This window comes from Pogona vitticeps, chromosome 2 (genome assembly GCF_051106095.1).
Source record: "Pogona vitticeps strain Pit_001003342236 chromosome 2, PviZW2.1, whole genome shotgun sequence".
Classification (NCBI taxonomy): Eukaryota; Metazoa; Chordata; class Lepidosauria; order Squamata; family Agamidae; genus Pogona; species Pogona vitticeps.
Window position 1 is genome coordinate 185,284,866 of NC_135784.1, and position 24,997 is coordinate 185,309,862.

Sequence of the window (24,997 nt, forward strand, 5' to 3'; positions counted from 1 at the left end):
AGCATCTCCTATGAGCTCTGCCATTGGCTATGCTGGCTTGGCCTGATTAGAGCTCTGGTGCAATAATATCTGGAGGGCTATGCATTCCTCAGCTCTGTTTTAAGTCTATAAGCCCAAAGGAATTGCTGTCCAGTAGATAAACACCATCCATCAACAAGGCCCAGAAAGACAGCTAGGATATTCTGCAGTGCTCGAAGCAGAGGAGCCACAGTATATGACTTATTCCTGTGCCCACGCCACGGGACACCACAACAGACTGAAGACCAATGCCCAATATATGGCGTGGGGTGATTTGGGGCATAGTATCTTCTTTGTGAAACCAAACCAAAGTTGGACAGAAACAGATTCTGCTGGGTTGCTCACTAGACAAAGGGTAACAACACAGCCAAGGAGGAGGATCACAACAGTAACGGGAAGCCAGCAAAAGCCACATTGCTTCTTACCATGAGACACCATGATGAATATCTAGAATTGTGAGCTGTGGAGATTCGTGACAGAGTGAAACCAATGGCTTAACCCCAAACAGAACAGTTCGATTGCATCAACTGCTAGACACTGAGTCAATAGCTATGTAAGTCCCACAACTGAGTGAGTTTACTCTAGTTAGTACTTCTCAATAATTCAGCCTGGTGATTTGTACTGTGCAGTATCTCTCAGCTTGTTTTGCATCAAATTACGCAGGATGCCTATTTCTCATCCATGAAGCTCAAGGCAGCTTCTCAATAGGTTGGAACTATTCCTCTCACCACAGGGAAAAGAAAGAGCGCAGAACCCCAGCTACTGCACACACAGAGAGATCTGAGTTACCTCAAGTGAATTAGAATAGATAGCAAAAGGACCAAGGGTTCATCAGGCCCCACTCTAGATAAGGTGTATTGGATCAATCACTTCTTTCACAAAATCAGTCATCTACAACAGTGGTCCCCAACCTTGGGCCACCAGATGTTCTTGGACTTCAACTCCCAGAAATTCTGGCCAGCAGAGGTGGTGGTGAAGGCTTCTGGGAGTTGTAGTCCAAGAACATCTGGAAGCCGAAGGTTGGGGACCACTGATCTACAACATTACAGCCAAGTTTCCACTTTCTCTATAACCATTTCCTGCCTGGAATCATGACAGGGCCTGAATTCAAGCCAACAGTTGGATCTTTAGCCTTCAGTAGAGCAACTTATACCTAAAGACAGGAGGCAGCTCCTTGCAGCTATGGAATCAGATGTAATTAAGGACCACCACCACCACCACCACCCCAACCACAGTTAAGTTACTGGACAGTTTCCACCCAAGGGTGGGGAATTATCTAAGCAGCTTTGCTTTGTTTAGAATCTGCTCAGAGAAAATGAAGAGGCCTATCTCCCAACAGAAGTTTCTCTTTTCAACCATGTGCTAAAACAGCAGCTGATCTCCTCTTAAATAGCTTTTGTTTTGTAGCCTGATAGTGGATTTCATTTTGCTTTAAGCTCATAAGCTTCTTTATAACATTTATCTGAATAGGAAGAAAGAAATGGTTACTGAGGTTTTACCACTGATGGCTGATCTCCAAGAGGAGGGTGAGGCTTCTAAACATCCCAAACCCCTAAATATCTTCTATTGAAGAGGCCAGCAAATACAGGTTATATTTAAAGAGGCAAAGAAAAAAAAAAGGATTGCCTCGGAATGTACAGTGGGGTCTCTACTTAAGAACGTCCCTACTTAAGAACAATTCCATTTAAGAACAGCTCCATTTGCTAAATTTTGCTTCTACTTGAGAACAAAAATCCAAGATAAGAACAGGAAAAAAAAACTTTCCTGCTCTTTTTTTAACCTTAGGTCATCTTAGGTTAAAAAAAGTTCTCCCCCTAGTGGTAGAGTACGTATTAACCAGCTTTGCATTAGTTCCTATGGGAACTAATGCTTCAATGTACGAACGCACCTCTACATAACAAAAAAACAGCCAGAACAGATTAATTGGTTTTCAGTCCATTGCTTCAAAATTAGCTTCGTCAGAAGTGCTTTTAACACTGTTCCCTGACCTAAGGGGGAAAAAAGAAAAAATATCCCCCTCTAGTGGTAGAAGGCGGAATAGCAGCTTCCCATTAGTTTCTATGGACGGAAAAGAGCAGATACAGATTAAATGGTTTTCAATGCATTCCTATGGGAAATGCAGATTCTACATAAGAACTTTTCCACTTGAGAACCACCTTCCAATACAGATTAAGTTCTTAAGTAGAGACCCCACTGTATTCACAAAAGAAAGAATTTCTGTAACAGGACAGAAGTCAAAAGCTTAGAAAGGGCAGGACTTCAGTTACGTACAAAGTCACAAGTTCTAATACCAAGTTTGGATTTAGGAGTACAGAAAAGGGTTAGAATAGTTATGTGTATGGAAATGTGTTTTTCAGTCATCCCACCTTTTAACTTTGAGGTCCAAAATTTCTAGTCCTCACAGCAATAAAAAATTTGCTGAAAAGTGTGCACGAGATGCCTGCTGAAATCTCAGAAGCAGGAAATGAGGTTGTAAGTGACATTTCAATGCTTTTCCCCCTCCCCATTATTAAAAAAGCCAGATGTATACAAAACAGCACAAAGTACAGACTTCTTCAAGGAAGGAAATGTTTGCCCAATTTTTTCCAGTTACAGGATTCATCTGTCCTTGTTGCAGAATCTGTTTGGGTGTATAATTGTCATCGACATAGCTTGGGATACACAGAAACCTGGCCAGGGTTTGCAAAGCTTTAGAAAGCAAATCAGAGTTGTCTGTTTTTCCTATAGTGCTTTGCTGACAGGAAACTGTACAGAATACAAAGACACTCAAGCGGACTGCTGCACTTGGTAATTTTTAGGTAAAGGTAAATGTTCCCCTTGACAATTTTTGTCCAGTGGTGTTCGACTCTAGGGGGTGGTGCTCATCCCCGTTTCCAAGCCATAGAGCCAGAGTTTTGTCCGAAGACAATCTTCCATGGTCACATGGCCAGTGCAACTTAGACACGGAACGCTGTTACCTTCCCACCGAGGTGGTCCCTATTTATCTACTTGCATTTGCATGCTTTCGAACCACTAGGTTGGCAGGAGCTGGGACAAGCGACGGGCGCTCACTCAGTCACGTGGATTTGATCTTACGACTGCTTGGTCTTTTGACCCTGCAGCACAGGCTTTTGTGGTTTAGCCCGCAGCGCCACCACGTCCCCTTGGTAATTTTTACTACATGCCAATTTTCTTTGATTTAAATTATCTCAGTTTTCTGTGTTCCCCAACATCAAGGCCATAATCGACCAGGAGACAGAGAAGCAGCAAAAAAGGGTGGGCTTATGGAAGAATTCCCAGCAAAGCAAAACAGGCCCACCTAGTGGGCAAGATTTGTTCAGCATAGGGCATTTTCATAAGGGCCCAGGAAGGCTTTTCTTCCCAGCTTTAGAAGGCATACCTCAAGTTACTTCTAATAGGAAGAACTGGGGAGGGGTAAAATGCAACCTATCAACATCATTCAAGTCTATGCCCCAACTACTGTTGCTGAAGAAGATAAAATAGAAACCTGTTATGCAAGTGTCCAAGAGGAAATGAATCACACACCAAAAAAGGACATGCTGATAATCATAGGGGACTGGAACAAAAGTAGGGAACAGAGCAGAACCAAATATTGTTGGAAAATTTGGCCCTAGGGGACAAAAATGAAGCAGGGGAATGACTCACGAGTTCTGTGAAATCAACCGTCTGTTTCTTGCAAATATATGTTTCAAGCAACCAAACAGACAGCTGTTCAGATGGTCAAGACAGAAATCTAATGGACTACATTGTTAGAAGCAGGACATGGAGAAACTGTCTTCTCTCTGCCAAAACATGACCAGGAGCAAATTGCGATACTGATAATGAATAATTAAAATCCAACATTAAAGATGGAAAAGAATCCTAAAATAATCATAGTGCCAAATAGAATTTAAACAACATTCCTGATGAATTTAAAAACCACACAGGGAACAGATTTGCATTACTAAACTCAACTGACGATGAACCAGAAGAACTGTGGATTGAAACCACAGATATTATTAGAGAAGAATGCAGAACTACAATTCTTGTAGTAAAAAAAGAAAAGAAAAGCCTGGATGGATGATGGAAGAAACACTTCAAACTGCAAAGGACAGGTGAGAAGCAAAAGTAAAATATGATATAAATAGGGTGAGAATCGTGAATACAGGTTTTCAGCTTTTGTCACAGAGACAAAGAGAACTATTACAATAATCAATGCAAAGAAATAGAGAACAAAAGAGGAAAAACAGGATATCTCAATCAGAAGATCCAAGAAATCAAAGGAAAATTTAAACCTACGTTAGGAATGCTGAGTGATCAACAGAAAATCACACTACCCGACTAGGAGAAAATAAAGAGAAGGTGGAAAAGAATACTGAAGACCTATACAGAAAATACAAAAGGACGACAGACTCTTTTGAAGAAGACTCTTAAGATAAAGAAACTGCAGTTCTAGAAAGTGAAGTGAAATCTGCTCTGAATGCAGTGGGAAAAAATAAATTCAATGGGGTAGATGAAATATCAATAGAACTACTTCAAGCCACAGAGACTGAAACTGTTAAAATTCAAACAAGAATATGCCAACAAATACAGAAAACAAAACCATGGCCCAAAGACTGGCAATGTTTAATATACATTACAGTCCCCAATAAACAAGATGCCAAGGAGTGCAGTAAGAACAGGAACCACCACTTTAATTTCCCATGCAAGCAAATTTTGTTGCTTAGGGTGTTGCAACTAAGGCTTTTACGTTACATAGAGCAAGAAATGCCTAATGTTCAAGCTGGATTGTGAAAAGGAAGAGACACTGGAGATCATACTGCAAGTATCTGCTGGTTACCAGAGTGCACCAAATAATTTAAGAAGATCAATCTATACTTTATAGACTACAGCAAAGCCTTTGACTGTGGATCATGAGAAACCATGGGCTATTCTGAAAGAAATGGGTGTCCCTCAGTACTTGATTGTCCTAATGCATAACCTGTACTATAGACAAGAATGATTTCCTATGGGTAAAAGTGTAAGAAAAGGGTGCATTTTATCCCCCTATCCATTCAATCTGTATGCAGAACATAACATACAGAAAGCCAGACTAGATTCAGATGAAGGAGGAGTGACAACTGGCTGAATGTAACATCAATAATTTAAGATATGCAGATGATACTATCTTACTGGCATAAAGCAGCAATGATTTGACATCATTTTAGTGGAAGTGAAAGAAAGTGGCAAAGAAGAACTGCAGTTGAACATTAAGATGACAAAAACCTAGACTACAGAATACACAACTTTAATGTTGCTAATGAAGAAACTGAAACAGTGAATGATTTTGTATACCTTGATTCAATCATGAATCCATATGGAGACTGCAGTCAAGAAATCAGAAGACTGAGATTCCAAGGACAGCAATGAATTAGGAAAGATCATCATGTTTAAAGATGTGTCACTGACCAAGACCAAGATTATCCACATTCTTGTATTTCTGATCACCATGTATGGGTGTGAAAACTGGACAAGAAAAAAAGAGATTTGTTTGGAAAGTACTGCTAGAGAGGGCTTTGCAGATACCTTGGAGTGTCAGAAAGATGAACAAGTCTTTCAGCAAATCAAGCCCAAACTATCTCTAGAGGCAAACATGTTGAAACTAGGGCTGTCCTATTTTGGGCATATCATGAGAAGGCAAGCTTATCTGGAAAAGACAATAATGCTGGAAAAGTTGGAAGGCAGCAGGAAAAGAGGAAGATGAGACAGACTAACTCCCCAAACTTCTAAACTATTTTGTTATTCTGTTGTTTACCTGTTGTAAACCGCCCAGAGTGGCCCTAGCTGCCAGATGGGCGGTATATAAATCAAATAAGTAATAATAACATAACAAACATTTTGGAGATCACTTATTCATAGGGTTGAAATAAGACACAGGTGACTTGACAGCACATAAAAACAACGTAACTCTTCACAGTTCACTTTACAGTACATGCAGCTTTTTGAACAAGTTCCTGATATCATGTGGATTTATTCATTTGCAGGGAGGTTCTAAGGCAGAAAATCAGAGCAGTCCTAAGCTATAAAAAATATTCAATATACATAAAAAGTTGCCCTTCTTATTTACAAGTTTTATAACAGGCCTGCAGGGAGAAAAATGATTCTCATGTTGTGGAAAGGAGAGCAAGTTGAGCCCTTATGAGCAGCTATAGATATAGAATATTTCTACTGCTTTTTCTGGTGAAGTGAAAGGACTGTTTTTCTATGTAGCAAGTCTGGGTTAACCAAACACAATCACAGGATTCATTTCTATTGAAAAGAGTGTGTTGAGAATAATGCTTACCATCAATTAGAGCTTGGGTGGCTTCATCATAAGGGGGCATCTTCTCTAATTCTTCCTCTACTGCCTTGACATCAGAAGATGGCTTGGGTGGGGGGACCTGTAGGGACATCAAGGAAGTCACCTGCATCTCAGATTCTAACCTATGCACACTCATGGCAGAGGCAGAGGGGAAAAAGCAACAGCAAGCAAGACAGATGCTGAGGGGCAAAGGAGGCTGCCACAGATACACTGAATGACCAGGAGCCTTCCAAGAAAGGAGACTGGAAAGCAGATAAGAGTAGAGAAAAATACATGCTAGAAGTTTCAACGAGGTTAGTATGTGCTAGTCTGTATTGTGGTATTTCACACCTTGTAATGACTTCCGTTTGATATTCAGATCTCTTCTACTGAAGCTTTGCACTGTAAACGGGGTGTGAAATACCAGATTGCCTCACGCAATTTGCAATTGATGTCTACTAACCAACCACTGGCTCTTTATTTTGAGGCCATATATATATGTATAAAAATCTGCCATGTTATCTCAGCTCTTATGTCTGAGGAAGTCGACTTGATCCACAATAATTCACATTAAAATCTAGCAGTCAAGTTTTTAAGATGCCACAATGTTTTCATCTTTTTTATTTTCCTTTTATTTTTGCCCAATATACATGCTAGAGTTAGTGCACAATTCGCAAGAAAGCCAATGGAAACACTGCAGGTTCTGTGGTAGCAAACCCGTTTTGACATCCATTTCACAAGCAGCTTTTATATACTGCTGTTCTCACATGAACAATATCAACAGGAAAAGGTTTTGAGGGATATAAACATGTGTATTTAATGCACTCCATAATAATTGTAAACCATGAATTACCCTTTCCTTGTGCTGTCCCTAAAGGACCTCTTGCTCCAAATATTTTGAAAGAGAGCAAAAACAGAGAATTACATTACTCAAGTGAAAGAAAGGAAAGCATCCTTTCCCTCTGTGCACGGATACGAGAAAGGAGACAAGTGTGAATGATGAGCATCCAGGTATATTTCCTTCAGCTTTCTTATTAAAGAGACTATAGCACTGAGACTTACAAAACATCCGTGCAGAAGAGGTGTGCTAAGAGGAGAAAATGTGACCAAGCCAAAGGCTTTGAACTTCATCCAGTTCCAAACATCAAGTGGGAACCCAGCTTCTCAATTCTTAATAACTCTGGTTCCTGTTTAACATTAGGAACTAGGTGAAAACTTGGACTCTCTGGCAAAATGGGAAGAGCAGTAGACTCAATTTTTTATGCATCAGATACCTAGAACTTTCTTTGTTAGGATTTAAGACTCTATTGTGTCCTAAGATTGAGGCAGGAAACAAGTACAGTATCTGGCTAAATATACTAGTGCATGTTCTCTGGAAGAGTTCATTAAAAAAAAAATCAGCAAGCCCAGAAGGACTGAAGAGAAAAAAAATTACAGAATTTTAAAGAGAAATTTATTTCCCACTCCACCCAAAGCACAACGGGTCCAACAGGGGAACATATGTTTCATTTGTCCCTTTCCTATGAAAGGAAACAGCACATCCAGACCCAGCGTGACTTTCATTTGAATGGCTACGGAGCTGGGTACTTTTAGGAATTCTATTCCATACAAGCAGAATTCTGCATAGAATCTCAGACCATGAATTTTCAGTCTTACAGGGAAAGAAGGGGGAAATTAGCCTTCATAACTCACAAAACAGGGTCTGAATGTGTACTCTATCAAAGACTCTAGAGGGAGAACATTCAGTAAGCAACACTTTCCTGCCGTGCATGGTTTTGCATACAGAATTTAAGTTCAGAATGAAGCTCAATTTAGTACAACTCAATTTAGTACCTTCATCTCATCAATGCTATCTTCATCAGCTTCTTCCTCTTCATCATCTTCTTCACCATAGTCGTCCTCTGAAGGCAACTGATCCATAGGGAGATCTTGCGGGTTATCGGACTCCTCCTCTACTGGGGCCTTTGATGGAGGCTGTTCCTCAGTCAAGCTCTGGAGAAGGAAGACCAAGCTTAGCTCAACCAGTACTTAATCACGTTCCCTGCAAACCGATATTAAGAGGCATACTGCTGCTGTTACCAGACATTAGTACAACCTTCATGACTGAGAGAGCAAACTTTTAATAATTAAGCATATTTGACTGGCAGCATTTGTTTGGCCTTGGTGTGTGACAAGATCGGTATTTACAGGTGCTTCTAGAAGCAAACATCCCAGTCAAGTTTCAGAATCTCTCCCAAAGAGAAGTTCAGAAATAGGGAACCATTGCATATCCTTCTTTTCCTTCCTTTTATCCTGAGTCTTATATAGGCCATTTCAGAGGCAAGCCATAAGACAAGACAAGGTACTTTCCTCCCGTTCCCTTGCTGGCTTCTAACTTGAATGAACATTCACAAAGACATGCAAGCAACAACACAGATGTGATATGGAAATAATTATGTTTCCTCTGAAAATGGGAAAACTAAGAGCAGTGCTATAAATCTGGTTTTCAAACACTACTGAATTGACATATATGACCTATTCCTGTAAGGTATCTGCAGAAAGGACACTATTATATCACAACTTCATTAAGTCAGTACCATCAATGAAGGACACAACTGAACAAACAAGAAGCTAATTCTTATTATCAATACTTGTGTCACAAGAAAACAAACAAGCTTGAACTAGGACAGAAGAAAAATCAGCAAGACTATGGCATTCTGCTCCTGCTACTTTGCCTGCCTGGTAATGACTTCAGTTTCAAGAGTAGTAGAGGTGGATATTTGTACTCTAGCGACTCTTGTACTGAAGAAAGTAAGAACAGCAAAGGAATTACTAAAATAGATGCATCAGAATTAAGAAAATTATATAAAATTTTCTCCACCAGTATTCATGAAGACAACATTTGCCATCATCTGTTGCTCCCACTCCTTTTCTAGAGTGGCCCTGCCTCCAGTCCTTTTAAACAACAATGAATCTTGTGGCACCCTGAAAACTAACAAGTTTTACTTGGCATAAACTTTCATAGACTGCAGCCTGAATCTTACATGCTTGTGAAGAAGTGGGCTACAGCCCACAGAAGCTCGTGTATAATGAAATTGGTTGGTTTTTAAGGTGCCACAAGATTCCAATACAGCAGCAAACTAACCAAGCTACAGCACTGCCCCACAGACCACAGATCTTAGTGAGCTGACCTACACCTTCTACCTCTATTGTCAAGAGAAACTCCACACTCAAACAATGTCAGAGCAGAGCAGCAGAAAAGCAAGCAGACTGATAGTTGTAATACTGACTAGGAAAAATCATTTAAAGGCCAGTGACAAAGTCCTGTAGTCCATCTGTAATTCAGCTGTGCCCCTTACAGAGTCTGGTATGTTTGGCACTTAGCAAGACAAACTGAGAGAAATAAATCTTCTCTTTTGTTCTCTAGTACTTATTTGACCAAACTCTGGGAGACAGTGGAAGACAGGAGGGCCTGGCATGCTCTGGTCCATGGAGTCACAAAGAGTTGGACGCGACTTAATGACTAAACAACAACTTATCCAAAATTTAATCTCTCTGACACAATGGTCTGGCCAGATACTTTATAATTCAAGTGGAGAGTCACTAGGAAGGTGGGTCCAGGCACTATGCAATTTACTGATTTATTGCTAGCTAGGGCAATATAATCACCAATTGACAATGCTGCATTTACTAGATTAAAAAAATTAGTCTTAATGTAGATATGACTTTTCCTGAACTCTGATTCCCATAAAAGTTACAGGTTTACTTGTTTCTTATTGGTTTTCCTATCTATATCTATTAAAAAGAAAAGTGTGCTGCTTATATAATGCCTCATAATGCTTAAAGAACTCTCTGGGTGGTTTAGAATTTTTATATATAACTTCGAGCCAGCTGTCAGCACCTTTGGTATCAAAACATTGACCATGAGCAGAGATCTGACCGGAGTACTACAGCTTAACCACTGTGCCAAGAGGCTCTATAACAATGCCCTCCCTCAAATCAATCTTGAACTCTACATATGATGTGGAATGAAAAACTTTACACAAGCCGGTAAACATGAAACTAGCCAAGGGAAACAGACTTAATTTGGAATTCCATGTGTGTGCAAATACCAGCATTCCCATCTTCTTCCTTACAATCTCCATAACATTTTATCATTTCTTCTTCAATTTGCAATTAAAATTGCATATGCACTGCCATATGCAATGGCCCCTAAAATATGCATTTCTCAGTTGACTGTACTGCAAATTTTAAAGATGTGCACAATAAGTAGATAACTGTATTCTAATCTGCACATCTGCCTGAAAAACCTGAATTACATAGGTCTGCATACTTCAGGTAGGCTCTGTTTTGGGAGCACATTTTCTCTGGGAGAGGTATATTTTACTTCCTTCTCTTTGTCTCCGGGTAGGTGGGGCTCGTCAGCCATGGAAGGCAGCCCATCTAGGAGAAGGAAAACTCCGATTTAAAACCTCCACTGCCTTGTGGCTATATCCGCTCATGGAAAAGGCTTCAGGAATTAACCTCCAGGCAAAATCCGGAGCTGGAGTCCCGAAGGCAGCATGTGTCATTCTGCCAACTCCTGCGACATTGCTGGAACCAATTGTATTGGCTCTTGCCTTTCCATTGGACCATTTCAGCAATGTGGAGAGGGGGGATCTGCTGCTTGGGTAACAGCCTATCCTCCATATTACCTTACCCGGGCTTCATGCTCTGGAGAGGACACTCCTCGATTCAGAGGATGTTACCATAGTCTTTCGAGACTGAAGGATGCCTATTTATTTTATTTTATGAAAAACAGTTCTCTATACTTCTCTACCTCTCATTTTGTGGAGAAATTGCTGCCTTCCCAATGTTTTGGGTGGCAGCTTCCACAAGTCCTGTACAGAACGGCTAAGGATCAGAGGTTACAGCAGCTGCAGTCCAACAACATTTGGAAGGCATCAAGTTGCCATTTCCTGCTGTAGAACAAGATAACCAAATCCCATCCATCTGGACACTACAGCTTCCTAGATTTTCCCCGGCAGATGCAGCCATTCCAGGCCAAGCACACAGTCAAAGCCAAACAGAGAATGGACACAGTTATTCTCCAACAGCCCACAAAGAGAATAAACAAGCATACCACTCTCTACAAATCCCCCAAAGCTTCAGCCAGTGGGCAGGTGCACATGCAAAACAAAGAGAATTTCTTCACCTAACGTGGTCTTGTCTCAAAGTCACTGTAGGTATGTAGCTGCATGATTAACTAGAGACAGGCATTGAGTCTCCCACCTCATCCCACCGCACTCCACCCCACCCACACTGAAGATTAATTCTCAAAATGGGATCATTTGATCTGCTGGCACTGTCGTAGAGGAAGACAAAACTGGCACACTGACTTCTGCTTTGTATTTCTCCTTGATTGCTGTCCACACAGAATCCTGGAAACCGCTCACATCCACCTGCAAGGAATTGCCCAGCAAGGTCTGAAAGAATAAGAGACATTTTAGAAATGTCACACTCATATTTTACAGTGCTTAATTGCAGTTCAAATTAAGTACTGTACAGTGGTGCCTCGCAAGACAAAAGTAATTCGTTCTGCGAGTAGCACCGTCTTGCGAAATTTTCGTCTTGTGCAAAGCGGTTTCCCATACGAATGCACTGCAATGCATTCCTATGGGAAACCTCACAATACAAATGAATTATTTTCGTCTTGCAAGGCATCGGTCTTGCGAAAAAAACTGTCTTGCGAAGCACGGCCATAGAAGAAGTTGTCTTGCAAGGCACCAACACGATCGCAAAATGCTTTCGTCTTGCGGGTTTTTTGTCCAGTGAGGCGTTCATATTGCGAGGCACCAATATTAGAATTCTCCTTCTCACACTGCGGGTGGGTTTTGGAAAGACAAAAGGGTAGCATTCATCTCAAACAAACCACTCTATAAAATGCCACTGGCAGTAAGGAACCCAAGAAGAACCCTGCTGGCTGAGACCAGGCTCTTTCTCATCCAGCCCTGTCATTCTACCAGCCATCAGTAAGAGGCTACCAGGAGGCCGCAAGGCAAGATGCAATCCAACAGAGGCTGCTATCTCTGCATACGATCAAAACAGTGAACATCAGGGTTCAGAATTCAGTTTATTCTGCTCTATCATTAGACATTTGCCAAAAAGCAGAGGCAGCAAAATTTAACAAAGAATGACTCCTTGTCAAGTGGGGAGGGAACTAAGACACGTAGCCCATCATGAATAGTATTTTTATTGGTCCTCAGAGGAAAAGTTACACAGACAGTGACTACGCTGGCTGGGGAGATTTGAGGAAATGTTCTCCAGAAAAGTAATTTTGTTATGCTCTGCTAACCCCTTACCAATTTCTAAAAGATTTTCATTGATAAAGAAGATGAAAATGTATTACACTTGGGTAAAACATTTAATTACCCTTCATCCGCAGGACACTTGGCCAGCACTGAGGCCAGTCAAGACCAAAGTTGATGCTTGGTTCACTAAGCCACTGGTTCTTAACCCTGAGTTACTCAGGAGTTTTGGACTGCAACTCCCAGAAGCCTTCACCACCAACTGTGCTGGCTGGGGTTTCTGGGAGTTGCAGTTCAAAAACATCCGAGTAACAAAGATTAAGAACCACTGCACTAAGCCAAGGTCAGATGTTTATTTAATGATACTGGTAGCTAATACAGAACAAAGCAGAAAGTTTAATACACATATACAGTGGTTCCCAAGCTTGGGTTCCCAGATGTTCTTGGACAAAATCTCTCAGAAGCCTTCGCCACTAGCTGTGTTAGCCAGGATTTCTGAGAGTAGTTCCAGAAATCCTGGCCAGAACAAAGTGATGACGTTTTAGTCCAAGAACATTTGGGGACCCAAGGCTGGGAACCACTTGACACCTACATATGCTTTTGGAAGAGTATTCCAATAAATCAGAGGTGAGCACACTTCAAAGGCAAGCTTTAGTTTCACCTGTAGCTTGGGAGCCATTTCCCAAATAAGTTTTTTTAAAAAAGTCAATAGTGTGGCTTCCCAGCTTTGTGACTGTTATTTCACATTTATTTAAATTTACAGGATGAAGCCATCAGAGTAGTTATTAGGGATTTTCAGAATTCGTGGACTACAGCTACATTTGAAAGTTAAACTTGAAATTGTGCTCCAAATGACTGATTTAAGCATAGAGACTGTTTGAGACTAATCGAAATTGCAACAGGACTAGATGGGACAACCACTAAACTTTATTTCTGTAAATCAGAAAATCTACATACACATTAGATTTCCCGCTCAGCTGTGACTTGATGCCACTGCAGAATAGAGACAAAGACGAGAGGAAAGACAGTGGGACTGATCCCTAGTGAAGGCTCTGTCATCCAATGAGAGGCTGCTCATTGGCGAGGGTACTCCTTTCATGTCTGATTTACTGATCAGCAGTGATCATTTCAAAAAACTGTAATGGCCCTCTAGTACACTGGTTCTCAACCTTGGGTTACTCAGGAGTTTTGGACTGCAACTCCCAGGAGCCTTCACCACCAGCTGTCCTGACTGGGGTTTCTGGGAGTTGCAGTTCAAAAGCATCCGAGTAACGAAGGTTAAGAACCACTGCTCTAGTAGACCAGGACTTGGGGAGATCAAAACTAGGGTTTTTTACACTGCAATTCCTTCACAAGGCTTACAGAAAAGCATCAGCTTGGTCAGCAAGACCAGTACCCATTTAACCCAGTTTTCAACATTCCACAGCCAGAAGCGCTGACAATAAATATCTCTAGATCAGTAGTTCTAAACTCTGGGCCAGGACTCATGCAAGTAAACTTTATCCTTTAAGTCAGACAGATGGAAGCAGAAGCCCACTAGAGATGAAATACATAGGCAAATATCTGTTGACAGATCGTGTTGGTCAGAAAGCAAGGCTGTAATGTAGGAAATGGAGTGAAGGAAGTGTGGAAATGCATAACAGATGGGCCAACTGAAGGAAAAGGGAGAAGGAGAAGAAGAAAAAAAGAAGAGAGATGGAAAATTAATATTTGCTGTATTTCACGTTTTATTCTTTAAGGTGTTATCTTCATTTAAAAAAAACACTGAGACCACTTAATCTCAAAAGCCAGTATAAAGGTATTTTAAATGAAATAAAAAGGACGGATCATTGGATAAGACCTGCCAGAGGCTGCTGCACAGTTTTCGGGTCAGTGATTCCCAATCTTGGGTAACCCTTGGACTGCAACTCCCAGAAGCCTTTGTCACCTGCTGGCTAGGGTTTCTGGGAGTTGCAGTCCAAGAACACCAGAGTTACTCAAGGTTGGGAACCACTGTTCTACGTGCCACAAGAGCCACCCCCTCTGCCTTAGAAGAATCTGACCATGAGATAATGGCCACAGCCACTGTGGGTATGAATATGTGAACACATACAGCAAGGAAAAATTGAAATGCATTAGCAGACCATCTGCTAGTCCTTAGTACGCTATCTCTGACCAGTCACATTTTTCTGCAGCAATAACAACCAACAGCAGTAACAACCAAGCAGTGTCAAAGCGCTTTGATTTTATCCACAACTTTGTCACCTGCCAGATTCCAGCTCCCCATTAAGTATCAAGGAAGGAAAGAGAAGAGGGAGAGCTACCAAGTACGAGAAATCCTTGAAAGCAGAAGGTGACCTGATAGGAGCCAAGGATATCTATAAACAACCATTACTGCTTGAATTAGAATACCCCATTCTCCCATTTCCCATCATACCTGGGCTTCTGTTTCTGACAGTACTCCATCGCCATCCACATCTAGCTCAGGATGTGCCTGGAGCTCAACGACAGATACTCTGAGGACACAGGAGGCGAAACAAGTTAGCCCACTAGCTGAGCCTTTTGCAACCTTCTGCATGCAGAAGGTGGCACAGATTATCTTATGGCAAGTGCATTGGGTGTGTGTGTGTGTATTTCTAAGCCTTCCAATTTTGATTGTAAGAAGAGCATGATTTCAGGTCTCGTTAGTGCTCAACCATTTGCATGTGAGCGTGTGCCATTCACTTCTTGTACATTAGCAATAACTTCTCCTGTTGATGTACAAAAGGCAAACTGTCTCAGTGCTTCCTGGCAGTCCTAGGTCTTCATGAAAGATTTAGTCTCACTGCTCTTTAGGCTCCAATACGGGGCTTCTCCAAAGAACTACATCTCCGACAAGGCCTCTCAGGAAGTACTGGGGCGCTCTTCCTTTTTTGTACATTAATAACAGAAGGGCCAGGTGTGCTCCAAGTGGTCTGGACAACAGAGCCTGTTAGAGGTGAGTAAAACAGAGCTGTGTATAGGCATGTGTCTGTGTGCTGGAACTTCAAGAATTCTGCCCAGGGGGAATCCTGGGAGAATTCTAGGAAGTGGAGCCAAAAAACAAAACAAAGAACACCAAATAGTACATTCCTCTTAAAAGCCATCTCTTGGGGATATTTGACATCTTGTTTCAAAGACAACAGGTTAAATTTCATGATATATATGCACCCACCCACCTTCAAGATCTGGATGCTGCCTGGCACCTCCTCTAGCTGCCACTGCTTACCAATCACACAGAAGCCATTCTGGATTACTTTCTCACGAGACAACACAACCCTTGAAATGGAAGCAGCAAATGCTCTTTCTCCTCCTCAAATATACAGTGGAAAAACTAAGCTGCAGAATTTGATGCTAGGATTTTTTTTAAAAAAAAAGGACCGGCATTTAAATCAATATCCATTCTTTCATGCACCTTGACTGCAGAGACTGAAACAATGAGTGATCCAGCACTGAAAGGGAAATCAAGTTGGACTCACATTCCATCAGCATCAGCATCCAGTTCTTGAAAGGCCTCTTCTGCTTTGGCTAGATCCTTTGCTGCTCTTTCAGCTGCTTTCTGTTCTGTTGCAAAACAAAGGCATAACATTTCCCCCTTAATTTAAAAAAGCTTGAGCACCTCTTTTACTTTGGCTTTGGAAGAGCTTGATGGTTGTCCAAAAACTGTCCCATTGCTTATCCTAAAGCCCTGCTGAACCAAAAGTATCATGCATGCTCATGTCTGCTTTCTAAAGGAGGTGGGGCCAGAAACATCTAATGTGCATTTTGTAAAAATTAATTGACGTTAACTTTAAAATTGGTGTTAATTTCAAAAACAGCTTTTTAATTGGGAAAAAAACCCCTATACCTTTCAGTAGCCAAATATACATACTTCAAGCACTGAAGACCATAAGCGATATGATTCAACACACACAGAGAGACTTCTATGACCCACACAAAGCAGCAGAGACAGGAAGTAACCTCCTCTACTGTGACCCCAGCATGGAGGACTGGAGATGATCACGGAACTGCACTCTGCAATAAGTAAAGTGGTCAGGATCAGCCTTACATCTGACAAAGGCTTGCCTCCAAACCAGCCACAGTTCAGGGCACCATTCCGGCTGCCATGAAACCATTTTTAATCAGCTGTGAAAATGTTCAAGGGCAAGGAGAGGTGATTGCATTTCAGATCATTCTACTGAACATCATCCTTACTTAGATCTCAGCGTATGGACCTCCTAATTTTGTTAACCAGCTTCTGTCAGAGCTGTATCATTTCAGAATTTGGAAGTCTCTCCTAAAGTGTGTCCAGTGCGTCTCTAGCACAGAACAACCTGCGGTCTTCTCTCATATGTACAAAGAAAGACCCTTATCTTTGATCCTATTTAAAAAGGCAACTAGCTACTAAGTAAACAAGAGCCATTCAATGACTCAATATGACAAATGCACTCACCCTCCCAGACTTTCAGGTGCATATCTTTGGCTTCCTTTTCGGGTTTCTCAGCAGCTTCCTTTATTGATCGCAAAGTCTCCACTTGCTCCTCTGTAGACTTTTTGCCCTCCTGTAGCTCAGCTAACTTATTCTAAAAAGGGAGAAGGAATCAAGAGGATCTCTGAATACAGACAAATCCCAGCCCTTCTGAGCAGCGGCACAAATCTACTTTCGGCTGGAAAGTGACTCAAAAAAAGAGGGTGCGGGGGAAAGCGGAGAGGAAGGTAGATCACAGAGTTGTTTTATATTGCTACATTTTTTTAAAAGGTACAGTAAGATTAAATTAGCACATGTGAACAGACAAGTCCCTTGGACAAGATAAGGGAACACGGGGAATGTAAGTGAGAAACCTCTGACCAAATCCAGCTGCCAGTAGTCAGGGAGTGCAGAGCACCCCCAAAGATTGGCTCTGTGCCTCTTAGGCCCAACCTTGCTTGTAGGGCTCTCAGTTCCCAACATACAACCTGCCTGAGAACAGCCAGACCCAGACACCCCAAAAGTACACTTCCGAGATGAAGAAAAAACCCAGCCACCTAGCCTGTTAACACTAGGCCCTGCTTCTCCATCAACAAGTGGTGCCTGTTTCCTGCAGCAGCCCACTCACCTGCTTGTCTTCCTTTCTCTTCCTTGCTTCTTCAATCAGGGCCTTCTTGATTTCAAAGCCTTCTCTGGCCACCTCAGCCTTCTGCCTTTGTGCCTCACGCTCCTTTCGGCCCATCTCTCTGCGAAAGAGGAAGGAAAGCAACGGTCAGATGTGGGCTGCAACGTGCCTGCCAGTTGCAGCATCTACTAGTGGCCTCACATTAGGCCACGGAAATGAAAAGTGCTTAAGAAGAAGCCAGGAGCTGGTTTGCAGGTAAAGGTGAAATACATGCCTGAAGTAATGCGCTAAGAATTATTCTCTTCCATATTTCTAAAATCATGTCTGGCCTTTAAAGAACTATTACTAACTGTGTTCCAGTTAGTATATTATCATTGACTACACTGATACATGGGGATCATGCCGGGGGGGGGGGGCTTGCGGGGTTTCATGTTTTATTCTGTAAACTGTCCAGAGTAATGTATTCACTAATATCTTACAATATGAGATAGATAGATTAGATAGATTAGATAGATAGATTAATATAGATTGATAGATAGATAGACAGACAGACAGACAGATCAGAAAGCAATTCTTCTAGAGGCCACACAACTCTTCAGAGATGTGTTTTTTTTGTTTATCTTTCAAAATTCCAGCCTTAGTATCCGAAATGAATCAGCAGTTTCCCAAAAGGTATTCAAGAGTGGGTCTTACTTGCAGGTGTTTTCACACATAGTGCCGCTGTTGTATTCATCTGTTGCATCGCAGCAGTCTGAAAGTGAGAGGAGAAGGAGAGCCTTTAACAGCTAGTCACTGGGTTTGGCTGCCTGCAGCCAGAGACCTCCACTGATGTTTGCCAGAAAAGCTTACCACAAATCCCATCATTGACGTGGGAGGAAGGGATGTATTGAGGACGGTAGCCAGCATTGGAGCAATGGAAACGGCCATTTGGGCAGGCAGAGGTCCCTGGGCAGAGAGACAAGACAGTTGTGGGTATACTGTACTTAATTTAAAGAACTGAGGAGCTCCACCTTAAGACCTGGATATAGGATAGGCTCTAGATCAGAGATGAGAAATTTGGGGGGAGAAGGGAAGGAGAACTGTGGGGAAGCGAGGCAACTTCCAGAATGCTTCAGCCCACATGCCCATCAGCTATGCTGTTGTAATATTCTGATAAATATATTGTAGCACATTTCTCATCTCTGTTTCCTACCATCCTGACATAATAACCATCCACACCTTTCTGCAAAGTCACTATAGTCTATTATATCTGCATAGTAGGTCATTCAGTACCACAAAAAATTGATTATAGGCTACTGCAACAGCAGGAAAAGTCACCCAAAGGCCAACACAAATATATGACAAACACTCTCAATTCTACCCGCCCAGCCTCATACATTCTGCAAATGTAAATGTTGAGAATATACAGGCATGTTGCCAGCTTCTACCTTACTGAAAAGAAGCATTTTCAATGTGCCTCGGGGGGAGAAAAAAAACCCAACCATTCCCGTCAATCCTTCAACATACAAATTCTCCATTCTATTTTCTGTCAATTTCAAAACACAGATCCTGGTATGTTTCACTTACTGTTATATCTAGGCTCTGAGAAGATGACAGCTAGTTACTTAGAAGTCCCACCAAGAGGGCAGGCCTGCGCCTTTGCTAAAAATGTCTCCTCTACTTTGTGGCATTACCTGCTCTACATTGCCACTGCTGAGATGCTAATGCTGCAAGTAAACCCTCTCACCAGATTAACAGGATTAATAGGAATGGATGCAGTGTTCCCTGATGAACACAAGGGGCATCAGCTTGAATGTTTAGGTTAATCTGCCAAGCAAAAACATAGGCAAACATCTAATTACAGCAAGAAGCCTAAGAGTGGGGCATCTCTGAGCTGCACGGCTCTTACCTGGCTCATCTGATCCATCTTTGCAATCACAGTAATCATCATTGACTCTGTCAAAGGCTATTGTTGCAGAGCCATCCAAGCAAGTGAACTGCTTTGATTCATCATAGAAGTGATGATCTGAAAGTGACAGAAGGAAATGCTTTGGTTTAAGCAAGAGATGCGTAGAAATGAAAACTGAACTCCAATCCAAAAAAGTATATAGGACAGGCTAACCAGCCCAGCAGCCAACACACCATACTAGTTAAACCACAATTATTGTTTCCTCTCACAACTATACTCTTTACTATTTAGGCTTTAATGCCACATAGCTTGAATTCATACCATCCTAGGAGATAAATTAGATCTTTATCATTGTTCTTTAACCACTTAAAAAGCATTTAAAAATACTTAACCACGTGAGAACTGAATGGAAGGCTGAGGATAGGATGAATGGAATGAGTGGCAGGATGCACTAAAAAAGAAAATATGGAGACAAGACCATATCTTCTCTGTTAGAACTGAAGAGAGCAGTGGAAGGTGACCCCAGTGCTGGAAAGAGATCTGCCAGGGACAACAGATCAAACAAAGCAATAAGGAGGCAGGCCTCGGCATCCCAGTCAAATACATAATAAAACATTATCACAGAACACTTGCTCTGTAATAAAATTCCTGCTGCTTTTATTTTCACAAGCTAGATTGTTATGTTCAAATAAGATTTTAGCCAAATATTCTGTTCTTTAGCATAGTAAATTGCACTAGAGTAAGCCCACTGAATCAATGGGGATTTGATGAATCAGCTCCTCCATAACTTATACTGATTCAAATTTTCAAAGGGGCCTACCCTAACTGAGACTTATTTGAGCATTATAAGGTTCTGTTAGAGTAAGTCCGTTTGAATCAGAGGACTCGACTCACCCAATTTCCTGTGCTTCAATCCACGCTGATACCCAAATGTGATTTACTACGCTAAGCAACAGGTTTTTTTTTTTGTGAATGCAATTTTAATTTGGTTAGTTTCTAAACAAGCCATATTCAAAGCCTTGCTTATTTAACTACTTGGAGAGCATTTTAAATCACAGTCTCTATTGCAACAAGGCACCAACTTTTGTGAAAAGCAGAACTAAACTGGACAACAACCTTTGTGGCCTTGTGGAGGAAGAGGAGGACAAGAGCCTGCCACTTTTTTCAGACGCCTTCTACCTCATGCATGCAACATTACATCTTGGCTTGACATTATGTGGTACCTAGGCCATTGACACTGAGAGACTTGAGACTGCTTGGAGAACAAGGAAAAATAAGACATGCTTCAAATCCTTCATAGTCCTACAGGTTTTTGCTAGAGAACCGAAAGAGTACCACTGGAACACACCATTCATCCGTAGGAAACAAAGGTGTCATAGCAGATGTATGTATAGACAGAACCAATAGGACTGTGATGCTTATTTTTCAAACAATGCATTTGCACAATGCAAGAGGCTATGGTAGCCCAAAATGTTTGGAGCGATGTGCTTTTGTCATGCCTACATTCCTTAGCCAGTAAAACAAACAACAATTACATCAAAGAATTCTGGGATTTTGCTAATAAATCAAAGATGCAAAGATATAAACCCACGGGTCTATAATTCAGGCAGAAACACATTTTGTTTCTGGTCTCCACACCAACAGGAACGGCGTTATCTCCTGAGAGAACAATGTGTTACAGAAGGATTTCCAAGCTGCCACATAGCTTAGTATTCTCTTCTAGGAACTCACTTGTTAGAGAAACACCTCGTGGGCGCCTCACTTCCACGGAGGCAGCCAGGCCAGAAAGCAAAAGCAGCACTAGAGACAGAACAAGCATGGTCCACACGCAAAAGCAACAGCAGTTCCTGGGGGAAAGGGAAAATAGAGAACATAAGAAGCGGCCTGCTGGATCAGACCACACGAATTTTCAGGACAGCATGCTGTTCACACAGAGGCCAACCAGATGTCCATGGGACAGCCATCAACAGAGAACGGATGCAATACAACTGTCATGTTTGTGTTCATCACAAGCTGGTATTCAAAGACTCACTGCCTCTGAAGACCTTTCTACTAAAAGCAAAATTTCCTATGTATCTGGCGGACTGGTGGAGCCAGACTTATGTCCATAGTGTCTCTTCCAGCTCTAAAATTCTAAGATTTGTGAGTTTAATTTGAATTCTGGCATTTTACTTGATTGATTTTGAATTCACATCTCCAACTTACCCTAGTTTCATAAAGTACTCGCGTACAATGTATGCTTACCAGAGGTGGTCAATCCTACATTTGATATCCTATATGGCCATATAGGACTTCCCAGTGTGGTATAGTGAAGTGGTTCTTAACCTTGGGTTACTCGGGTGTTTTTGAACTGCAACTCCCAGAAACCTCAGCCAGCACAGCTGGTGGTGAAGGCTTCTGGGAGTTGCAGTCCAAAACTCCTGAGTAACCCAAGGTTAAGAACCAGTGGTATAGTGGATAGTGACAGACTAGGACTCTGGCGAACAGGGTTCAAAGCCCCACTTAGCCGTGGAAATTCACTGTGGGAGTGTAACTGGTAAAACCACACCTTAAATTTCTCACATACTTTGAAAACCATATTAGGGTTGCTATGAGTTGGTTCTGACTTGATGGCACAGACCACACATGTGACTAGAAAAGTCATGTTAAAGTTTGGATCTTTTTAATTAGTCTTTTACAAGAGTGGTGTACAAATATGTTGCATTTCTAACAAAGAATTAGAAATGGCTCTCAATCCTGGAAGGAAGGGACCCGGTTGACTGTCTTCATAACTAAAAAGATCTCACAGTATCCCAAGATAGAGATTTTCTTTTGTCAGAGATTGTTAGAGATTATCAGAACTGGACACTTGACTATGCTGGTGTATTACTGGACGTGTATTACTGATCATTATCTCTCCACAAAAGTCACAGTGTTTGCTAGAGAAAAATGATATCAAAAGCTCTGCTTTTAAACAAGATTCCTGTTTTGGCTGCAAGGTAAGGAGCTTTTTTATCATCTCACTGCATGGCAACCTTTGATAAGTGTATGAACATTCATAATAGAATGGCAAAGATCCATACAGTATTATCTACATTTTACTAGTATTGTATTGTGATATATATTATATTATATATTTCTCTGCTAGAAGAGGGACAATGCTCTGGAGGGCTAGTTCCCCCCCCCCCCCAAGGGCCAGGCTTTGCTGAAAACCTGTGTCTGATCAACCAATGTATCTAGGATTAGGAAAGCTCGCCCCCAAACCAAAGTGGCCAATGACTGGGAAAATCTTAACCCCTACTTCTTGCAATTGACTTTCTCAAGTCATTTGCAGCAATCAAAAACAGTGTGCCACCTCTCGCTGCAATGTAAGTAGAGTATGAGTTATTTAGAAATAAATGTACCAAATCAGGTGTGGAAGATCTTTCCAATAACCATAACCTTCTGCATTATTTAATCCCTTTCACATGAATGAAACTTTGTGAATTTTCTTGTACCACTATAACAATACACAGAAGATTCCTACCCAATTTACTGCATGTGGTATGGAAATCACACAAGCCAATGATTTTTATCCATTTTCTAGGATGTCTATTGCATGTCAATCACACATTGTCCCAAGCTACAGCTGCAGGATAAGATACTGTTAATCAAAATACTGTACAAGAATGTCAAGACTCTTTGCACATTTAAACATTGGCCAGAATCCTGGTGAACAGCTATACTGTATCTATGGAAGACAAACAGCTTAATTCCAAGTGGCTTCTTGGTGGCAATCAACAAATTCTCACTTGGATTTTCAGACATTTGTTGAAAAGAACAAATAAAGATTCATAAAATTCTTCATAATTTAATAGAAGGAATTAGAGAATGAAATAATATAACTGTGGAAGTAAACAAAATACAAAAATCTGTCTATCCCAACTAGGTTATTTGGAAGATATCATAAAACGCCTCAACCATCTTGTACTGTTTTTTTGAAAGTATTTTAAAGAGACTCAGCCTGGAGAAGTTATTCTGTCCAAAGTTTTCACGTGTTGGGACTCCAGGTTAAATTCTAATCATTGCCGTGCACTAATTTCTCTCCAACTTCAAGCCACTGGTTCCTCCTTCTACAGTAAACACTGTATTTCCCACTCATCTGTTGACAATGTTTTTTTAAATGTCAGAAAATGAGATAATAGGACTAAATATTAACGATGGGGTACCCTTTTGTGCTAGTGGCAGTTAAGTCCTGACTTGTGGTTTGCTTACTTGTTTAAAAGTAACAGGAAACACCCAAGAGCAGAAAGAAAGGAGATGCTTATGACGCATTTAACCTGCTTAGCCCTATTTTCCCTGACCACCGTTCCCTCAGTCCTCCACACATTCCAAAGCACTCCAGGAGCACCGCTTGTTTTCTGCAGCCGAAGAGGGTAGGACCAGAAACAATGCATCCGACCAAGGAGAGTTCAGCTAAATATTAGGAGGAACTTTCTTAACCGTGAGAGCCATGATTGAGCCATGCAATCAACCTCTTGGGGAGGGTGTGGACTCTCCTCCCCCGGAGATTTTAAGCAGAGGTTGGATGGCCGCCCTGACAGGGACGCTTTAGGCGAGGCTTTCCTCAATTAGCAGAGAGCTGGGCTCGATGATCCCCGGGGAGAGGGGTCCCCCCTTCAACTTTTATAACCCCATGCTTTTGTGAGGGAGCGATCGCAGCCGCGGCAAGTGAGGCTCTCACTGCAGGGAAAACCGGACCTGGCATCCCATGTGGTGCCTCCCTCCACCCCACCAGCTCAGGGCTCCAGGCCGAGGGACTCCCCAGCGTCGCCACCGACCACTCGGTCCAGCCGACCTCGGGTCAGCTGCAGACATACCCCAACTTCCTACCCCCAGCCCCCCCCCCGTTTTCTCCTCGCTTCCCCTCTCCCCCCACAATCTCTCTCCCGGGAAAGTTTGCTCCAGGACGCAGCCTTCTCCCCCTCCCCCCCCCCCAAAGCTCATGACTGCTATTAAAATCCAGCCGCCGCTCTTACCAACCGCCCGGAGAAAGCCCTCGTGGAAAGTGGTCCGAAGTTCCCCGATTAGGAACCGGAAGAAGACGACAGCACATCCGGCTGCTGAAGGCGGAGACTTGGCGCTTCCGCTGCCTGCTCGCCAGCCATTTTGAGGAGGAGGAGGAGGCGGCGGCGGCGGCTGCGCAGCCATACTGAGCGTGGCGGAAGTGCTTGGGCGTCTCCCTTTCGGAAGACTTTCGGAAGCAAATGGGAGACTCGTTTGCTTGTTCCAAGAGAAGCGACCCCTATCCTCGCCCCCGCCTCAAAAGATCAGGGACGGACACCTTTCCCCTCCGCCTCTACCTTGTTAAGGGAAGTGCTTGACCTTCTTCCCGTCATCCTTGCGCGGTGGGCCAATGAGCGCTAGGCATCGGCGCTGGTTGCCATGACGACGGATCCAGGCGTCCGGAAGCTGATGCTCGGGCAGGGAGGCTGCCGCC

General features: G+C 42.2%; 1 protein-coding gene across 1 annotated transcript in view; it reads right to left on the reverse strand.

The window, feature by feature from the left end:
* Positions 1-24,673, reverse strand: part of PRKCSH (PRKCSH beta subunit of glucosidase II) — a 60,404-nt gene extending 35,731 nt beyond the window's left edge. Inside the window, exons 1-12 of the mRNA XM_020791674.3 lie at positions 24,537-24,673; positions 21,271-21,386; positions 19,540-19,656; positions 18,501-18,596; positions 18,345-18,402; positions 17,655-17,772; positions 17,012-17,141; positions 16,059-16,143; positions 14,999-15,077; positions 11,674-11,760; positions 8,150-8,308; positions 6,320-6,416 (exon numbers count right to left, since the gene is read on the reverse strand). Coding sequence (XP_020647333.3) covers positions 6,320-6,416; positions 8,150-8,308; positions 11,674-11,760; positions 14,999-15,077; positions 16,059-16,143; positions 17,012-17,141; positions 17,655-17,772; positions 18,345-18,402; positions 18,501-18,596; positions 19,540-19,656; positions 21,271-21,386; positions 24,537-24,613 — 1,219 coding nt within the window. The 5' untranslated portion in view covers positions 24,614-24,673. The remainder of the gene's footprint in view (positions 1-6,319; positions 6,417-8,149; positions 8,309-11,673; positions 11,761-14,998; positions 15,078-16,058; positions 16,144-17,011; positions 17,142-17,654; positions 17,773-18,344; positions 18,403-18,500; positions 18,597-19,539; positions 19,657-21,270; positions 21,387-24,536) is intronic.
* Between the last annotated feature and the right edge of the window lie 324 nt (positions 24,674-24,997).